The sequence below is a fragment of the Rhinatrema bivittatum genome, chromosome 2, assembly GCF_901001135.1.
Source record: "Rhinatrema bivittatum chromosome 2, aRhiBiv1.1, whole genome shotgun sequence".
Classification (NCBI taxonomy): Eukaryota; Metazoa; Chordata; class Amphibia; order Gymnophiona; family Rhinatrematidae; genus Rhinatrema; species Rhinatrema bivittatum.
Genome location: NC_042616.1, coordinates 600,840,354 through 600,857,286, shown reverse-complemented (window position 1 = coordinate 600,857,286; position 16,933 = coordinate 600,840,354). Strand labels below are relative to the sequence as shown.

Sequence of the window (16,933 nt, the reverse complement as noted above, 5' to 3'; positions counted from 1 at the left end):
ATCACATGTCTTAATGTCTCACATGACTATGATAATAGCTGGTTCATCCATTATCCTCCTAACAGCAAGTAACCTAATTGGTTATATTGAAACCAATGTGAACCCTCATAAGTAAGCCAGCATCCATCCTGCTTCACGTTCTTCCAGCTCTCTCCCAACAAGCACCATACTGCACCCAGCCAGTGTCATCTCAGCAAGCAACCATCCTGCAAGCATTCAGCAAGCAACCATCCTGAACAAGCAACCATCCTGAGCAAACAACACTCAAGCAACAGCAAAACAACTACCTCTCAGCACTCTACATTAAAACAAAAGACTCACAAAGTCTGCCTTCGCCCCTCGGTCCATCAACAGCACTAACGCAGCACCACTACAACACAAGCACTACACGCTAAAATGTTCCCCACCTTCCCAATACCTATTTTACAACACAGCCTGTCAGCAATAGGAAAACCGAACAGATCATTCATACTACAACACAAACGACAGGCGCTACACCGAAACCTTAAATCATTCACCCCAATTTTGATAACACCCATCACCCAACTCTTAGGCCTCACTGTATTCTCACTTTCACTATTCAATGCACAATCTCTGTCCAAGAAATCTCTAATCCTCAACGACTATCTCCTTGATACCAAACCAGATATATGTGCTATAACAGAAACATGGCTCAAACCCACGGACACAGCAATTATAAACCAACTTCCCACATCAAACTACGACATCTTCTCCATCCCCCGACTGAAAAAAAGAGGAGGAGGACTCCTATTTGCATCAAAAAAAGACCTCGGGTTCATCCAGCACCCATACAACTCAGACTCTAAACTAGAAATGGGTCTCTTCACCTCGGAACAACTACAAATCCTACTCGTCTACGCCCCTCCGGGCCTCCTTGAGACAGACCCCTCCCCCTTAGTAGAGGAAATCACAACCCTCATCAAACTGGACGCTCCAGCAATTATCCTAGGAGATTTTAATCTGCATGTGGACAATCCTACCCCATCATCCAGCTGTGAATCCTTTCTCTCTGCCCTCTCAGCCCTGGGTTTCAAACAACTAGTTACCAAACCCACACACAAAGCAGGCCACACGCTGGATCTTATCTTTATTAACCCAGGCATCAAACATTCTTCACGCCTCAAAAGCAAGAAGGTCCCTTGGTCTGATCACTCACTTATCTCAACCGCATTCTCATTGAACAAACCCTCCACCTCCAAAGGGCCCTCACCATCTTTCCCATACAGAAGATCCTGCTCTACAGAAGACCTCAGCTCCCACCTAGCCTCTCAACTTCCATCCATTGATCTCTCAAACCCGAACACAGCTCTCCGCTCTTGGAAAGCCATCACAGATTCCATAGCCGACAAGCTATGTCCGCTAGCAACCAAAAAATCACTCACAAACGCCTCCAAAAGACAACCATGGTTCACGGAAGAACTAAGAAAGCTAAAACAAAATCTAAGACAGAAAGAGAGCGACTGGCGCAAATCCCCAAGCACCAATACACGATCCATCTACAAAGCCACCCTCCATCAATACAAGTCAACTACCTCTAAATCCAAAAGGGACTACTATGCATCCAAGATTCACCACTTAATCTTCGACGCAAAAGCCCTCTTCGCCTATGTCTCCAATCTCACCCAAATCATCCCACAGGAGATTCCCAACGACCTAGCACAACCCAAAGCTGAAGAACTTGCTCTTCATTTTCACAACAAAGTCAACAGCCTTCTAACTCATCTGCCTTCTAATCCCACCGACCCTGCTCTTTACCAGTCTCTTCAACAATCATCCCTCAACAACAATGGTCTGGAAACACTTGAACCCATCTCTATCTTAGAGATACAAACTCTTATAAGAAGAATGAAACCTTCCTCCCATCCTTTGGATACTATCCCCACCAAACTGCTCCTGGCCATCCCTGACTCCATCGCTAAAACCTTGTCGGACATCATAAACTGCTCACTCTCCCAAGGACTATATCCTGACGACCTCAAATTGGCCTCCATCAAACCTCTACTCAAGAAACCCAACTTGGATCCTAAAGACCCCAACAACTTCCGTCCTATCGCCAATCTCCCATTCATAGCCAAGATTCTAGAAAAATCTCCCATTCATAGCCAAGATTCTAGAAAAAGTTGTCAATACTCAACTCTCCGAATACATAGAAGAAAACAAAATCCTATTCCAATCACAATACGGATTTCGCAAGTCACTGAACACAGAATCCCTCCTCATCTCCATGTCTGACTTCATATTAATGGGCCTTGACAAAGGCCAATCCTTCCTCTTAATTCTACTGGACCTATCAGCCGCCTTTGATACGGTCAATCATTCCATTCTCACTTCCATTCTGGCTTCTATAGGTATCTCAGGCACAGCTCTCTCATGGTTTAAATCTTTTCTCTCCAACAGAGGCTTCAAGGTTAAGATACAGAACAAAGAATCTTCACGAATGGACGCATCCATAGGTGTCCCCCAGGGCTCCTCACTGTCACCTACACTCTATAACATTTATCTTTTACCTATCTGCCAACTCCTCTCCAACCTTAACCTCAAACATTTCCTCTACGCCGACGACATCCAGATCGTGATACCCATTAAAGAATCTTACACAAAAACATTGGTTCACTGGGAAAACTGTCTCTTCGAAATTAAACATCTCCTGGCTAACCTAAACCTAGTTTTAAACTCCTCTAAAACAGAACTGCTTCTCATCTCCCCAGATAATAATGCCATCTCTAATCCTCCAACTATCCCAACTACTACACAGGTGAGAGATCTAGGAGTATTAATTGATAACCGGATGAACCTTAAAGCTTACATCAACAGAACCACCAAGGACTGTTTCCACAAACTCCAAGTTCTGAAAAGAATTAGACCACTCTTCCACACTCAGGACTTCAGAACCATTCTACAAGCTATCATTTTTTCTAAGATCGATTACTGTAACTCTATCCTTCTGGGCCTACCTTCCTCCTATACTAGACCCCTCCAGATGTTACAAAACGCTGCGGCAAGATTACTGACAAACTCCAGGAGGAGGGACCATATATCTCCAATCCTAAAAGATCTCCACTGGTTGCCTGTTCACTTTAGAATCCTCTACAAATCTCTTTCCATAATATACAAAACCATCCATCAACACACCCCACTCGACTTACAAGTCCCATTCCAAATTTATAACTCCTCCAGACCAACAAGAGACACACTCAGAGGATCTCTTCAAGTGCCCCCAGCCAAAACTACCAAACACATTACCTTGAGAGATCGGGCCTTTTCAACAGCCGGCCCCCTTCTATGGAACTCCATCCCACCGGACCTTAGACAGGAGCCCAGCCTCCCAACCTTCAGGAAGAGACTTAAGACCTGGCTGTTTAAAAAAGCTTTCCCGGACACCGATTAATTCTATTCAGCCAGATTCTACCACTTCCACATGTAAAAATGTTATTACTAATGTAAATACCTATACCTAATGTTATTCTCTTTCTTTTCTTCTCTCCTCCCAGTTCTATTACCTTGTTATTTGTAACTGCTTCCTTCTACACAAATAGGTTATTGAATTGTTTACTGTACACCCCTGTTATATGTAAACCGGCATGATGTGTTTGCAACATGAATGCCGGTATATAAAAATTTTAAATAAATAAATAAATGTTAGTTTCATTCTTTTCCAAACACTTCCTATTTTTCTTTGCCTGCTGCTGCTGCCCACTGAGTGGAGGATTTTACCATATTCGCAGTGACTCCTAAAGTCTTAATACAAAACCCAGTATTGTATACCTATAGTTAGGATTATTTTTCCCTATATGCATCACTTTGCACTTGTCTATATTATTTTATCTGCTATTTAGATGCCTAGTTGTGTCTTCCCCCCCGGTTTGAAAAGGTCCTGCAATTTCACAAGAGACAGCTCGTGTTTTAACCTTTTTAAATATTTGTGTTATCTGTAAAATTTGATCACTCAACTTGTTACTCGCTTTTTCAGAATTTTGAATGGTAAACACTATTCTCAGTACAGATCCAACTCCAGTATTTACTTCTTTCCAGTGGGAAAATTGATCATTTTATCTTGTTTGTTACACCAGCTACCAGTTGTAGTAAGACATTACCTCTTATCCTGTTAATTACCATAGGAGCCTCTCATGAGGGACTTCATAGGTCAGTATTTCTCAATCTGAGTGTCTGCCCAAGAGTGGGTCATAGAAGGTGACTAGTAACAGAATTAAGAGTAAGCACACAACAGTTGGACCATATTTTTATCTTACAGCCTGTAGTGTAAAATTAGCTTTTAAAATAAGCTCTAGCACAAACTTTCAAAAAGAAGACTTTGATAAAATGAAGAAAGGTAAATCTACAAAGGTTAAGAATACACAAGCCATGGACATTGTTTAATAATACTGTCTTAGAAGCACAGTCCAGATGTATTCCATGCATTAAGAAAGGTGGAAGGAAAGCCAAATGACTGCCAGTTGGGTTAGATGGTGAAGTGTGAGGAGCTATTTTAGCCAAAATAACTGCCTTCAAAAACTGGAAGGAGGATCCATCTGAAGAAAATGTATTTTATTTAACAGCTTTTCTATACCGATATTAGTAGAAACATATCTGTTTACATCAACAAAAAGATGGAAACTACATTTAACAGGGGCGGGACGGGGATAGCAAGAAAGAGCAAGTAGCATCAGAGGTGCTGTAATTAAAAGGAGGCTATAAGGGTATGCCTGAAGAAGAGAGCTGAGAGAAAGGCGAACTAGTGAGTATTAATATAATGTAACATCAAGGATAATATAACGTAAAGGAAGCATTGTACAAAATACTTGAGTGGGGGGACATGTTATACAATTAAACATATCTATAAATTCTGGATTCAAGACATTAAGTTAGGGTATGGGGGGTTAGGTAAGGAGGGAGGGGTGGGGGAACTTAGATGAGGGGGATCAAAGAAGGGATCTAGTCTGGAAATGCCTGGTGGAAGAGCCATGTCTTTAGCTTTTTCCTGAATTTGTAAGGGCAAGGCTGTAGGTGTAGATTAGTGGGTAGTGCATTCTGAGTGGGGGGCCAGCGTGTCTGGTTATGGATGAGAAGCAGTTCTGTCTTTGTGGTGTTAAGGGCAAGTTGGAGGTTGGTGAGAAGGGTGTTAATGGACAGGAGGCATTTTTTCCCAGAATTTTAGGGTTGAGGGGATGGATTCTTGTATAGGTATAATAATTTGCTCATGATCTGCGTAATGTAGAATTTGAGGCCTAGTTCAGATAGTAGCTGGCAGAGGGGCAGGAGGTAAACATGAAATAGTGTGGAGGAGAGAGAGGAGCCTTGGACATGTAGATGCAAACTGAAAAAGCATCAGCACTGGCAAGTTAAATATAAAAAGTTGACTGGCTAAGTGAGAATTTGAAAAGAAGCTGGCAGTAGAGGCAAAAACTCATAGAATCTTTTAAAAATATATCTGAAGCAGGAAGCCTTCAAGGGAATCAGTACCCCTTTGATCCTCAAGCATCTAATGGTACAACAAAGACTAAATGAATTTTTTGCTTCTGTATTTATGAATGAATATATTGGAGAGAGACTCAATCTAGAGATGGTTTTCAAGGGTGATGATTCAGATGAACTGAACCAAATCAAGGGTGAACCTAGAAGATGTAATAGACTGACAAATTGAAGAGTAGCAAATTGCCTGGACCGGATGGTATACACCCCAGGGTTCTGAATGAACTAAAAAATGAAATTTCAGATCTATTACTAGAAATGTGTAACAGTCATTAAAATTGTCCATTGCACCTGAAAACTGGAAGGTGGCCAATGTAACCCACAACATTTAAAAAGGTCTCCAGGGGTGATCTGGGAAACTATAGACTAGTAAGCTTGACTTGGTGATGGGAAAAATTATGGAAACTATGCTAAAGAACAAAATTGCAGAACATATAGACAGACATGGTTCAATGACACAGCCAGTATGGATTTACCCAAGGGAAGTCTCGCCTCACATTTGGTTAATAAATGTGTATAAAGGTGAGCTGGTAGATGTAATGTATTTGGATATTCAGAAGGTGTTTTGACAAAGTCCCCCAAGAGAAGCTTCAAAGAAAATTAAAAAGTCATGGGATAGTCATTCTACATTTGTAGATTGCAAACTGGTTAAGACAGGAAACGTAGAGCAGGATTAAAAGGTCAGTTTTCTCAGTGGAGGGCCTCGAGGACCTGTACTTGGACTGGTGTGTGTTAATATATTAATGATCTGGAAAGAGGAACAAGTGAGATGATCAAAGTTCAAGATGACATCAAATTATTCAAAGTAGTTAAATCACAAATGGATAGTGATAAATTTGCAGGAAGACCTTGTGAGACTGGAAGGCTGGGCGTCCAAATGGCAGATGAATTTAATATGGACATGTGAAAGATGCATATAGGGAAAAATAACCCATGCTGAAGTTAGACAATGTTAGGTTTCACGATAGGAGTTAACAGAAGGTAACAAAGGGAGGGGAGACTAGAAATTCCTAACTCTTCTCCCTACACCACCAAGGAAAAAGATCTAGGCTTCATAGGCAATATATTGAAATTGCTCAGTGTGCTTCAGGGGACAAAAAAGCAAACAGAATATTAGGAAGGGAATGTGTCTATAGCCTCTGTAAAATTCCATGGTGTGACAGTATCTTGTACTGTGTGCAATTCTGGTCATCGCATCTTAAACATAGATGCACTGGAGAAAGTACAGAGAAGGGAGACCAAAACGATGGAGGATAGAATGGCTTTCCTATAAGAAAAGGCTAAAGAGGGTAGGGCTGTTCACCTTGGAAAAGACAGCTGAGGGGATTTATGATGGTCTACAAAATCATGAAGACTAGAACAGATGAATCTGTTTACTTTCTCAGATAATAGGATTAGGTGGGCACTCCATGACGTTAGCAAGTAGCATATTAAAAATTAAATCTGAGAAGTCTTTCACTCAATGGACAATTAAGCTCTGGAATTCATTGCCAGAGAATGTGGTTATGGCAGTTAGTGTAGCTGGGTTTGAATAAGTTATTACAGGAGAAATCCATAAACTATTAAACAAATTGACTTAGGGAATAGCCACTGCTTATTACGAATGTCAGTAGCATGGGATCTATTTAAGTTTGGGTACTTGCCAGATACTTGTAACCTTGATTGGCCACTGTTGGAAACAGGGTGCTGGGCCTGATGCCATACTTGGTCTGACCCAGTATGGCAACGTCTTATGCTCCTAACAGATTACGTTTTTCCTTGTTAACTGAATGTGTAACTGCTTACCATAAAATTTTAATCTTGTGTAAAAACAGATGCTTCACTTTTTTCCTCTGGATACCGCATGTTTTTTCTCCTCCTCTTTTTGGCCTGCAGCTCAATCCAGATCCTGGTGCTATAAGAGTTCATTTGTAATTACCCAAATGTAGTAGGACCTGCTCCTGTTTATCCTTTCCTTTATGGTGTATTCATTTTTGTCATGCTATTATCACTTTAAACATAAGGTGATTAGTCCTTAAGTGGGAATGCATTAATTATGTGGCCATGTGACATTCGGCAGGCACGTTTGTACTGTTTTTCCTAGTGGTCTGGGTTTGACCCTTGCCACAGCTCACTGTTGCATGAAGAAAAGATGGTAAATATTGATTTGAGGTTTTTTGTTTTGTTTTTTTTTCTGTGAAGGTAGTAGCCTGATTCAAAACCAGATCCTTAGCAAAGTTTGCCTGTTGATCTGTAACAGATTTAGCAGCTTGAAGTATGAGTGGGAAGGAATTAGGAGTTTTTCACATTATTTAAAATGTATAGTGGGCATCCTTTTTCTTACACAGGGAATATCATAGCCAGAAATTTTTTTTTCCTGTAATGTCTTTGTTATAGATACATAGACTACCAGGGAAAATTCAGATCTTCTTGGACTCTATAATATATATTAGATATCTCTGTTCCTCTTGACTTCTGGCTCTAATCAAAATATATAGGTATCACTGCCAGCTGTACGGCAAAGTGAGAGAGGTGCACACTTACCTTTGTGTGATAAAATATTTATGTATTTTTATTAGAAAATTTCATAAATGTGTTTTTTTTTTTTTTTTTTTTTTAAACAGCATACAAAAAATGTCTCAAATGTTTTGGGCTTGTATCCTTAGTAGATAAATACCATGTTGGGTCAGACCAAGGTCCATCAAGGCCAGGATTCTGTCCAGGTCACAAGTACCTGGCAGATCCCATAAAGATAAATGTGATGAGTCTACCATTGCAATTACAATTTCAGTAATTAGCCAGACATTCTGCCTGGTTTGATACAATAGACCAGTGATGGCAAACTCCAGTCCTTGAGTGCCACGAACAGGCCAGGTTTTCAGGATATCCACAATGAATATGCATGAGAGATTTACATACAATGGAGGCAGTGCATGCAAATCTTTCTCATGCATATTGATTGTAGCTACCCTGAAAACCTGGCCTGTTCGTGGTACTCGGACTGGAGTTCTCCATCACTGCAACTGACTATACTTTTATACGGTGGTTAGTCTTTTAGCCTACACTTGAAGCAATCTGCTTTTCTTTCCTTGAAGTCCTAATTTGATTTCCATTTTCTTGAACTATAGTAACCTAACATGCAACGCTCCTGGGGATTACTTTAATGCCTTGCTCCTTGAGTAAAAGGTATCTTACTTTGAGTACTCCTACTACACAGCTCATTAGCTGCTCAGCTAATTATGATAGTTAAAACTCACTTTGGCTCAGCGTTAAGTATTGTAAAAATATAAAATGTACATTATGTAAGGTGTGTACCCGGTAGATTTTCTATTAATGTAATTCAGCACAGCCAGCCGAGTCAGGTGAGTTGAAATGGTTTAATGCAAGTATGTTACACTTTTCTAGAACAAAGTCTAAAGCATTGGTGTGTACACAATAGTTAATCTAAAGTGTATGTATATAAAATTATTTTCAATAATTACAAAAACTAAATAAACTGTACTCGTACATTAGCTAACACTTATGTTAGTGTTGGGCTATATATCTTAGCATCCTGAAAAACACTTGGAAATTTTTTTTTATTTTTTTTAAATATTAAAAGGTGAGAAATACTTAATTCAGTGTGAGTGCAAATGTTATAAGATCCTATTGGCTATCTGGTTTTGGCAGGCTTCTGAAAGTGATTTGAAAAAAAGAGGGGTGTGAAGTTGAATTTAGTGCCTTCAGCCTGGAAGGGACCGCAGATAGTGTATCCAATAGGGATGTGAATCGTTTTAGGACGATTAAAATTATCGTCCGATAATTTTAATATCGTCTTAAACCGTTATGGAACACAATACAATACAGATTCTAACGATTTATCGTTATAAATCGTTAGAATCGTGAGCCGGCACACTAAAACCCCCTAAAACCCACCCCCGACCCTATAAATTAAATCCCCCACCCTCCCGAACCCCCCCCCAATAACTTAAATAACCTGCGGGTCCAGCGGCGGTCCGGAACGGCAGCGGTCCGGAACGGGCTCCTGCTCCTGAATCTTGTCGTCTTCAGCCGGCGCCATTTTCCAAAATGGCGCCGAAAAATGGCGGCGGCCATAGACGAAAAAGATTGGACGGCAGGAGGTCCTTCCGGACCCCCGCTGGACTTTTGGCAAGTCTCGTGGGGGTCAGGAGGCCCCCCACAAGCTGGCCAAAAGTTCCTGGAGGTCCAGCGGGGGTCAGGGAGCGATTTCCCGCCGCGAATCGTTTTCGTACGGAAAATGGCGCCGGCAGGAGATCGACTGCAGGAGGTCGTTCAGCGAGGGTTCCGGCGCCTCGCTGAACGACCTCCTGCAGTCTATCTCCTGCCGGCGCCATTTTCCGTACGAAAACGATCTCTCTCAAGAAGAAAATCTCTCAAGAAGCAGACTACCATAATTAAGGTTTTAACATCTAATAGCTGAGTTAAACCTCCCTGAAGAAGCCATCTAATTGTGAAATGTGTATGTAGGAGGGCTACACAGAGGAATAGTGTTAAGAAGCTCTGCCATTGAAGGATTCTTAATGTTAAGTTACCAGCACCTCATCTGCGTTTTGAAGCTGTCACTCATGTCTTTATGTATTGGAATGAATGACTGTGAGGAAAAGCTGAAGATCCTTTTGAAGCATTTTTGTTTTTCAACTTCATTTGGCATAGTATGGTTTGATGTATTTGAATATTTCTCTTGAACAGTCCTTGTTAAACTATTTACTATTTCATTCTAACACTGAATTAAGTATTTTTCACCTTTTTAGTACTAAAAAAAAAAATAAAAATTCCAAGTTTTTTCAGAGTATTATGATTAAAGTATATAGCCCAACCCTGAGAAACAAACCAGTATTGGCCTATGTATGAATGCACAGTTTTCACTTATTTTATTTAGTATTTTTCTATACCGGCATTCACGGAGTTTGTATCATGTCTGTTTACATAAAACAAGGGGTGAGAAATACATTATAACGTAAATAACTAATAACATAAGAGTATACATTAAAAGTAAAACAAGTGCGTGGAAGAAAGTTACAATAAAACGGGGGGTCATTCTAACTGGGATTAGAGTTAGAGGAAAGATAAAAAGTTTAACCAGCAGTAAAACATTGTAATGATTGGTAGATAGTGACTGTTTCAGTTTAATAGGAAATGTTCAGTAATGCTGCATTTGATGGTAGTGAATCTTTAAGACTCTTTAAAGAATCTTTAAAGAATCTTCTTTAAATCTTTAAAGAATCTTCTTTAAAGAATCTTTAACATGGCACTTGATTTATGATTATTGAAAAATATATTTAGATGAACTGTTGTGAACACTTGATTCCTTGGACTTAATTTTGTATGTTGTAAAATACTGTCCATTGAACAAAACAATTGAAAAAAGTAGTCTTTAGCCTAATTTTTGTATTTATAATTTTTATGATGCTGTTGAGTCCAGTTTTCTATATATTGATCTGCATATCTAGAAGAGGGTAAGAGTGCCTCCTAAAATAGTTCTTCTGTAGTTTTAGGACCAGATCAGTGTGCTCTAGCCCCTTAGTCTTTGATCTGCTCTGTGCCTTGAGTGCTGATGACATTTCAATACCATGAACAGTATTTGTAGGTGAATGTTGTACATCTGCTTTTGAGTTTGTGATTTACTAGAAGGTAATCATCAGACGTTCACTACAAACCCCCCCTGAATTTCAATGCTGCTTTCAGTATGTATTCTCTTGTGGTATACATGCTGTCTTATAGGTTGGTTCTAAAGGAGGCATCTCTTCAGTGCTTACTAACGTCTAATAATTGGGTGTTTATGGCTTCGGGAAACTTTAAAATCTAACATTTACACTTAGGAAAAAGTGTTCTGGGATTTACAATTACATCGCCAGTAAACTGCAGATTTGGGAATATGACTTGTGCTTACTAATAGGATGGCTAGCAATGCTGTTTTGATTACAAAGCTGATGGACAGAACCAACTGGTCTGAGGTTATACTGGGCCACTGGTTCACGATGAAACGCAGCCTGCCTCCTGACCAGCAGCTCCATTACCCTGGATATGGATGACGGGGCTATACTGCCTACAATTCAGTGAAAACCCTATCCCTGAAGCTTCTTGAGGCGTCTGCTGGGGCTTGAGTTCTTTGCCGCCTGGGACATTTGCAAGAGCTCTGTTAGTGACCGGGACAAGCGGGTGGAGGATAATTGAGCAGAAGGATTTCCTTGCCCTGATCTCACTGACTAGATGAGAATGGGTCCAGCGAGCTGCTGAAGGGTCGCATAGTGATCCTGGATTTGGGCCACTGTGTCCTTGACCTTATCTCTGAAGAGATTCTCTAGTACATGGCATTTCAGCAAGTTGGTCTGAGATCTGAGGCCTGCAGCCATGCAAGTATGTGGATGCTGATTCCCACTGCAGACACTCTCGATGCCATTTCAAAAACATTGTAGGTCAAGCAAACCTCATGTTTTCCACACTCCAGGCCCTTATGCACCAGTGACAAGTGACTTGCTTCTGCTGACGCTGTTGCTCAGCAACATCCTGCTTCCAGATGTCCAGTGTATACTGGCTCATATGGGGAGAGGCAGCTATGTGGCAAGAAGCATAGCCCTTTGGAACACCTTCCTCCCAAGAGCATCTGTTACCCTGTGATCCTTCCCCGGGGGCAACAAGGAATAGGTCTGGTAACACTTGGCCTTCTTGAACGGGTTAGACTACCACTGGTGGGGCAACTGCTTGTCAAATCAGAGAGCCTTCTGGACAAGGTAACTGTCTATCTTCTTGCTTATAGGAGACACTGTGAGGGGATGTTCCCACATCCTCAACAGTAACTCCACAAGGATCTCATGTACTGGGACTGCCACGATCTCCTTGGGAAGCTTTACGACCTCTGGCAGAGACTTCTTTTGCTCCTCTGGAGAAGATGGATCTGAGAAACCATCAGAAGCATTGTTGGAGATCCCTGATGAGACATTCCCCCCCCCCCCAGGGGTCATAGGTACCCTCATCCCCACTGTCAACTGGGGATGGGGCCCGGGGCACTCAGTCTTTGCCCAGTGGTGCAGGCACTTATGGAATTTGATGTGGGAACAGAGGCCCCAGTGCCTTTGCCGGTCTAGGGGGAGTTTCTTCCTCTGAGGATTAGCAGAGTGAGGTGGCAGTGTCATGCAGGGTATCTATGCTGTCCCAGGAACAGACACACCAATGAGCGCATGCAGGGAATCCAGCAGTGGCTTGAAGAGCAACTGTGCCTACACTGTTGGTGCTGCCAGTGTCATGCATCGTCTCAACTGCCAGCTGCACATGCCTCTCAATTTCCTCCTCTAACATCACTGATACCAAAACAGGCTGAGACAGAGGAGGTGTGAGCAGATCCTCTTCAAAACAGAGGGGAGGAACAGTGGCTAGCATCGGGTGCACCCCTGGCATTGGAAGACCATGCTCTTCAACACAGCATTGCTTCGGGGGCATCATGGAGAAGCTGGTGCATCGACAGGGACCAATGCTGCTTCAGCTTCCCTCCATGCTCTGCATGGTCCTTCCCCAGTGTTGATGTCAATAAGGAACCAGATATCCTCGACCTGGGGATCCCAGCTGATGGGTGGTATCCAGTGTCCTTTTTCAGCCATCAGCATTGACAGAAAAGACTGTCCTGCTGATATCAATGTCTCTATGTCCATCTGTGCAGCTTCAAGGTCCCCTGATGCCTCCAATGCTGATGGTTCATTCTTCTCTGGCTAGATGAAGTACTCCATCTTATTGAGCTGGATTTTACATCCCTTCAGAGTCATCTTGGCACACTTGCTGCAACCCCAAATGTCGTACACTGGGAATGTGGCCTCTGCCTTGTATGAGGACCACCATGCTTATCACAGACCCCCATGAGAAACATGGTCCATTGTGCACTGGGGCCATCACTTAAATCCAGAAGTGGACATGACACAAAATAAAAGGGATGAGAGATCGAAAACGATGGCTGGGCACTGAATGCATTGCTGCCACGGAGGATGTATGTGCACAAAAACTTACCAATAACCGTTGAAAATCCTATTTAGGATGGTAAAGGGAGAACCGGGGGACACTCCATGTCAACCACCCGAGGCAGCAAAGAAAAACTGTGAAAATCTGTTTTTCCAAAAAAGTCCAGAAGGCCCAAAAGTTGAGTGAGGCTTTCACCAAACTGTGAAATGACAGGCTCTCTGGAAATGGAGAGTAAACACATGATATAATGCAAGCTGAGCAAGACCAACGAAGCTCAAAATTCTAGGAAGTTTCCCATAAGTTTTTCATGCCGGGCTCCATCCGCTGATGTCACCCATGTGAGGACTAACATCCTGCTTGTCAAAATATGAATATTCCTGTTCTAGCCTGTTGCTTACAAGTTCGGACAGGTGCAGTTTTTCATTAGATGAGGAACTGTGCTGAGAAGGAAATTCATTTTACTGTTGAGCAAGACCCTTGCAATAGGATTACGGTCTTGGTCTGACTCCATCCCTCCAAAAAGAACCTAAATTTAGAGAGTGCACATGTTCTCATGTTTTTTAATCTTAAACAATGAACATTTTTTCTTTGGAGGTGGGGAGAAATTGATGTAACTGCACAGAATGATCTGATATTTTTTTTTTTCCCCCTCATACTTTATCAAGAGCTAGTATCTGACCTGTTTTTCATTGAGAACTGGATGTAAAAAGAGTTGCTGGATGTAAAAAGAGTTGCCCATTAATCCTTTGAAGGCCACCCTCAGGAGAGAACTTTCTGTGGGAAGAAATAGCTAATTTAACTAATGTTTAACTGATTTATCAACAGCTGGTTTACAGCGGATTGTATGGGATTTTTGTTTGTACATAAAACCTGTAAGGGTAAAGAATGCTTCCAGCTATGAGGCCACTTGAATATTTCAAGAACAAGTTGGACAAGTTTCTAGAGATTTAAGCATTACAAGATATTCAGATGTGTTGCATTCTTATTGTTAGAAGCAAATCTCTGGATCAGTACCCATCACCATCTTGGTCAGGAAGGATTATGCTTTTTCTGACACGAGAAACCTGAGTGCAGCTTCGCGAATGGTGAGTTTGAAAGTCCTGGATTTCCTTGCCAGAGAATTATGTTGTATATTGGGCACTGTAGTTAGGATTGAAGCATACCTACTTTCAGACTTCAGAATTGTTCCAAATTGTCTTTTGGAAGCTGGTATGTGATGCTGAAAGTTTTAGATGGTGCGAGATTGATTTAGTTGTTTCAGCGATTTTTTTTTTTTTTTTTTTTTTTTTTTCCCCTCTCTGAATCATGACCCAGTAATGAGTGGCAGTATCCCAGTGAGTACCCTGTGACCCCCAATTCTGAGCCCATATCTAGTCCTGGTGCACAGCTGTTCTGTGGGGGCTGGAAGGAAGAGCTGTGCAGGTTGGCAGCATTCTGATGGCCCTCGCATGGCTCTCAGGAAGCCATTTTGTCGGGGGAAAAAACAGGGCCCTGCGCAGCTGATAGTGATTGAGCCCCACAGACCCGTAAAGAGGCAGGAGTATCAGAGCAAGTGTGAGTGATTTGGTGGGGGGGGGAGGATGGGAAGGAGGTGCATTTCAGGATGAGTGAGCAGTGGGGGCTGGGGGAGGTGAAGTGAGAGAAAGCAATGGGAGTGGATCACAGGGACTGGATAAGAGGGGGGAAAAGTGATGGAAGAGCAGTCCTGACATGTGAGTAGTACTCTTACTCTCTTTCATCCATTAAGATCAGAAACCATCAGGCCCACTCATCACATTAAACATGAATGAAAAAAGCCTTTTCTTTTGTTTTGCCATATTTAATTTATATTGGTTAGTGGCTTGCAAGTAGCATTGTCTAATTGTTTACTTGCTGTGAAATTGCTATATTTAACAATTATTCATCTTTATTTTATGAAAAGTCAAATCAGGCGGTATTGGATCATGGGGATTGTTTTTCTTCCACTAGGGCCTGTGAACAAAAATATAGCTTGTAAAAAACAAAACTGAAGTAATTTATACTTGTAATATTAGCTAGAATTTACTGAAAATAGTAAGAAATGATTTTAAATTCCTTATGAAAAACAAGCACCATTTTCGTTTCCTCAGATCCCCTTTCCTCTCCCAACCCAGATTCCTTCCCATTTCCTCACCAGCCCCGATCACTAAAATCTTTTTCCCTCTAATATAGAACAAAATTAATTACCTGGATCAGTCATAAGAACTTTTTATTTTTGTAAAGTAAACATAAAAATGATGGCAGAAAAGGACCAATGGTCCATCCAGTCTGCCCAGCAAGCTTCCCATGTTAGTATCTGCCGTGCCGTGCAGGTTACCCTCGTGTATCAGTCACTGCTGCTTGATGTGCTTTGCTTATGGACTTGGCCATAGAAGCAGTCCTGTGTTTTATTTTCTTTGTGCATTGGTATCCCAGACCGTGTGGTGTGTTAAAAAAAAAAAAAAAAAAAAAAAGTAATGACTCATGTTGGTTTTCCCTGATTCCAAATTTTTCCTTTCAGCCCCAACCCCCTCCTTCAAAGCAGAGAGCAATGTTGCAGTTGCATCAAAAGCATCGAAGCTTATTGGTTAAGTTAAAAAAAAAAAAAAAAAAAAAAAATTTAAAATGCAAATATACAAAATTATGTAAATTTGTTACATCATTGGTGCAGATATATTAAAAACCTTCCACAGAATTTGCTAATTCTTGCTGCATAGTCCTGAAAGATCTGCCAGAGTAAAACAGGCTCTGGGTACAGGAATGAATTACTGATTTTAAGCTTTTACATCTTAACCCAATGTAATGGATGTAGTCCTGTTTCTGAATTGAATGGGAAGTTAAGTTCACCCCAGGGAATTATGTAAGAAAAAAACATGCATGCACACTTGTATGCACGCAGCGGACAGTGCCATGACATGTGCAAGTACAATAGACACACACACTGTCTTACAACATAAGGTTAAATTATTTTATATTGCACTGAGTGAAAATTGTGTAGCAAATTTTAAGTAGCATGGAATAAACGTTTGTTTTGTATTTCTCCACAACCACCTCTCTTCCTCCCCCCACCATCATAAGAACATGCCATACTGGGTCAGGCCAAGGGTCCATCAAGCCCAGCATCCTGTTTCCAACCATGGCCAATCCAGGCTATAAGAACCAGGCAAGTTCCCAAAAACTAAGTCTATCCCATGCTAATAATAGCAGTGGCTATTTTCTAAGTCAACTTAATAGCAGGTAATGGACTTCTCCTCCAAGAACTTATCCAATCCATTTTTTAAACCCAGCTACACTAACTGCACTAACCACATCCTCTGGCAATAAATTCCAGAGTTTAATTGTGCGTTGAGTGAAAGAACTTTCTCAGATTTATTTATTTTATTTAGGGTTTTTATATACAGACTTTCTTGATACAAATCAAATCAACTCGATTTTTTTTAGATTAGTTTTAAATGTGCTACATGCAAACTTTATGGAATGCCCCCTAGTCTTTCTATTA

At 41.2% G+C, this 16,933-nt stretch overlaps 1 protein-coding gene across 4 annotated transcripts in view; it reads left to right on the top strand.

Annotated features, from left to right (window-relative positions):
- Nucleotides 1-16,933, top strand: part of OSBPL1A (oxysterol binding protein like 1A) — a 546,359-nt gene that overhangs the window by 315,042 nt on the left and 214,384 nt on the right. Inside the window, exon 1 of one of the 4 annotated variants that reach the window (XM_029591148.1) lies at nt 14,435-14,522. The exons of the other annotated variants lie outside the window; for them this stretch is intronic. Coding sequence (XP_029447008.1) covers nt 14,520-14,522 — 3 coding nt within the window. The 5' untranslated portion in view covers nt 14,435-14,519. Of the gene's footprint in view, nt 1-14,434; nt 14,523-16,933 lie in introns of those variants that run through there. 4 annotated transcript variants of the gene reach the window in all.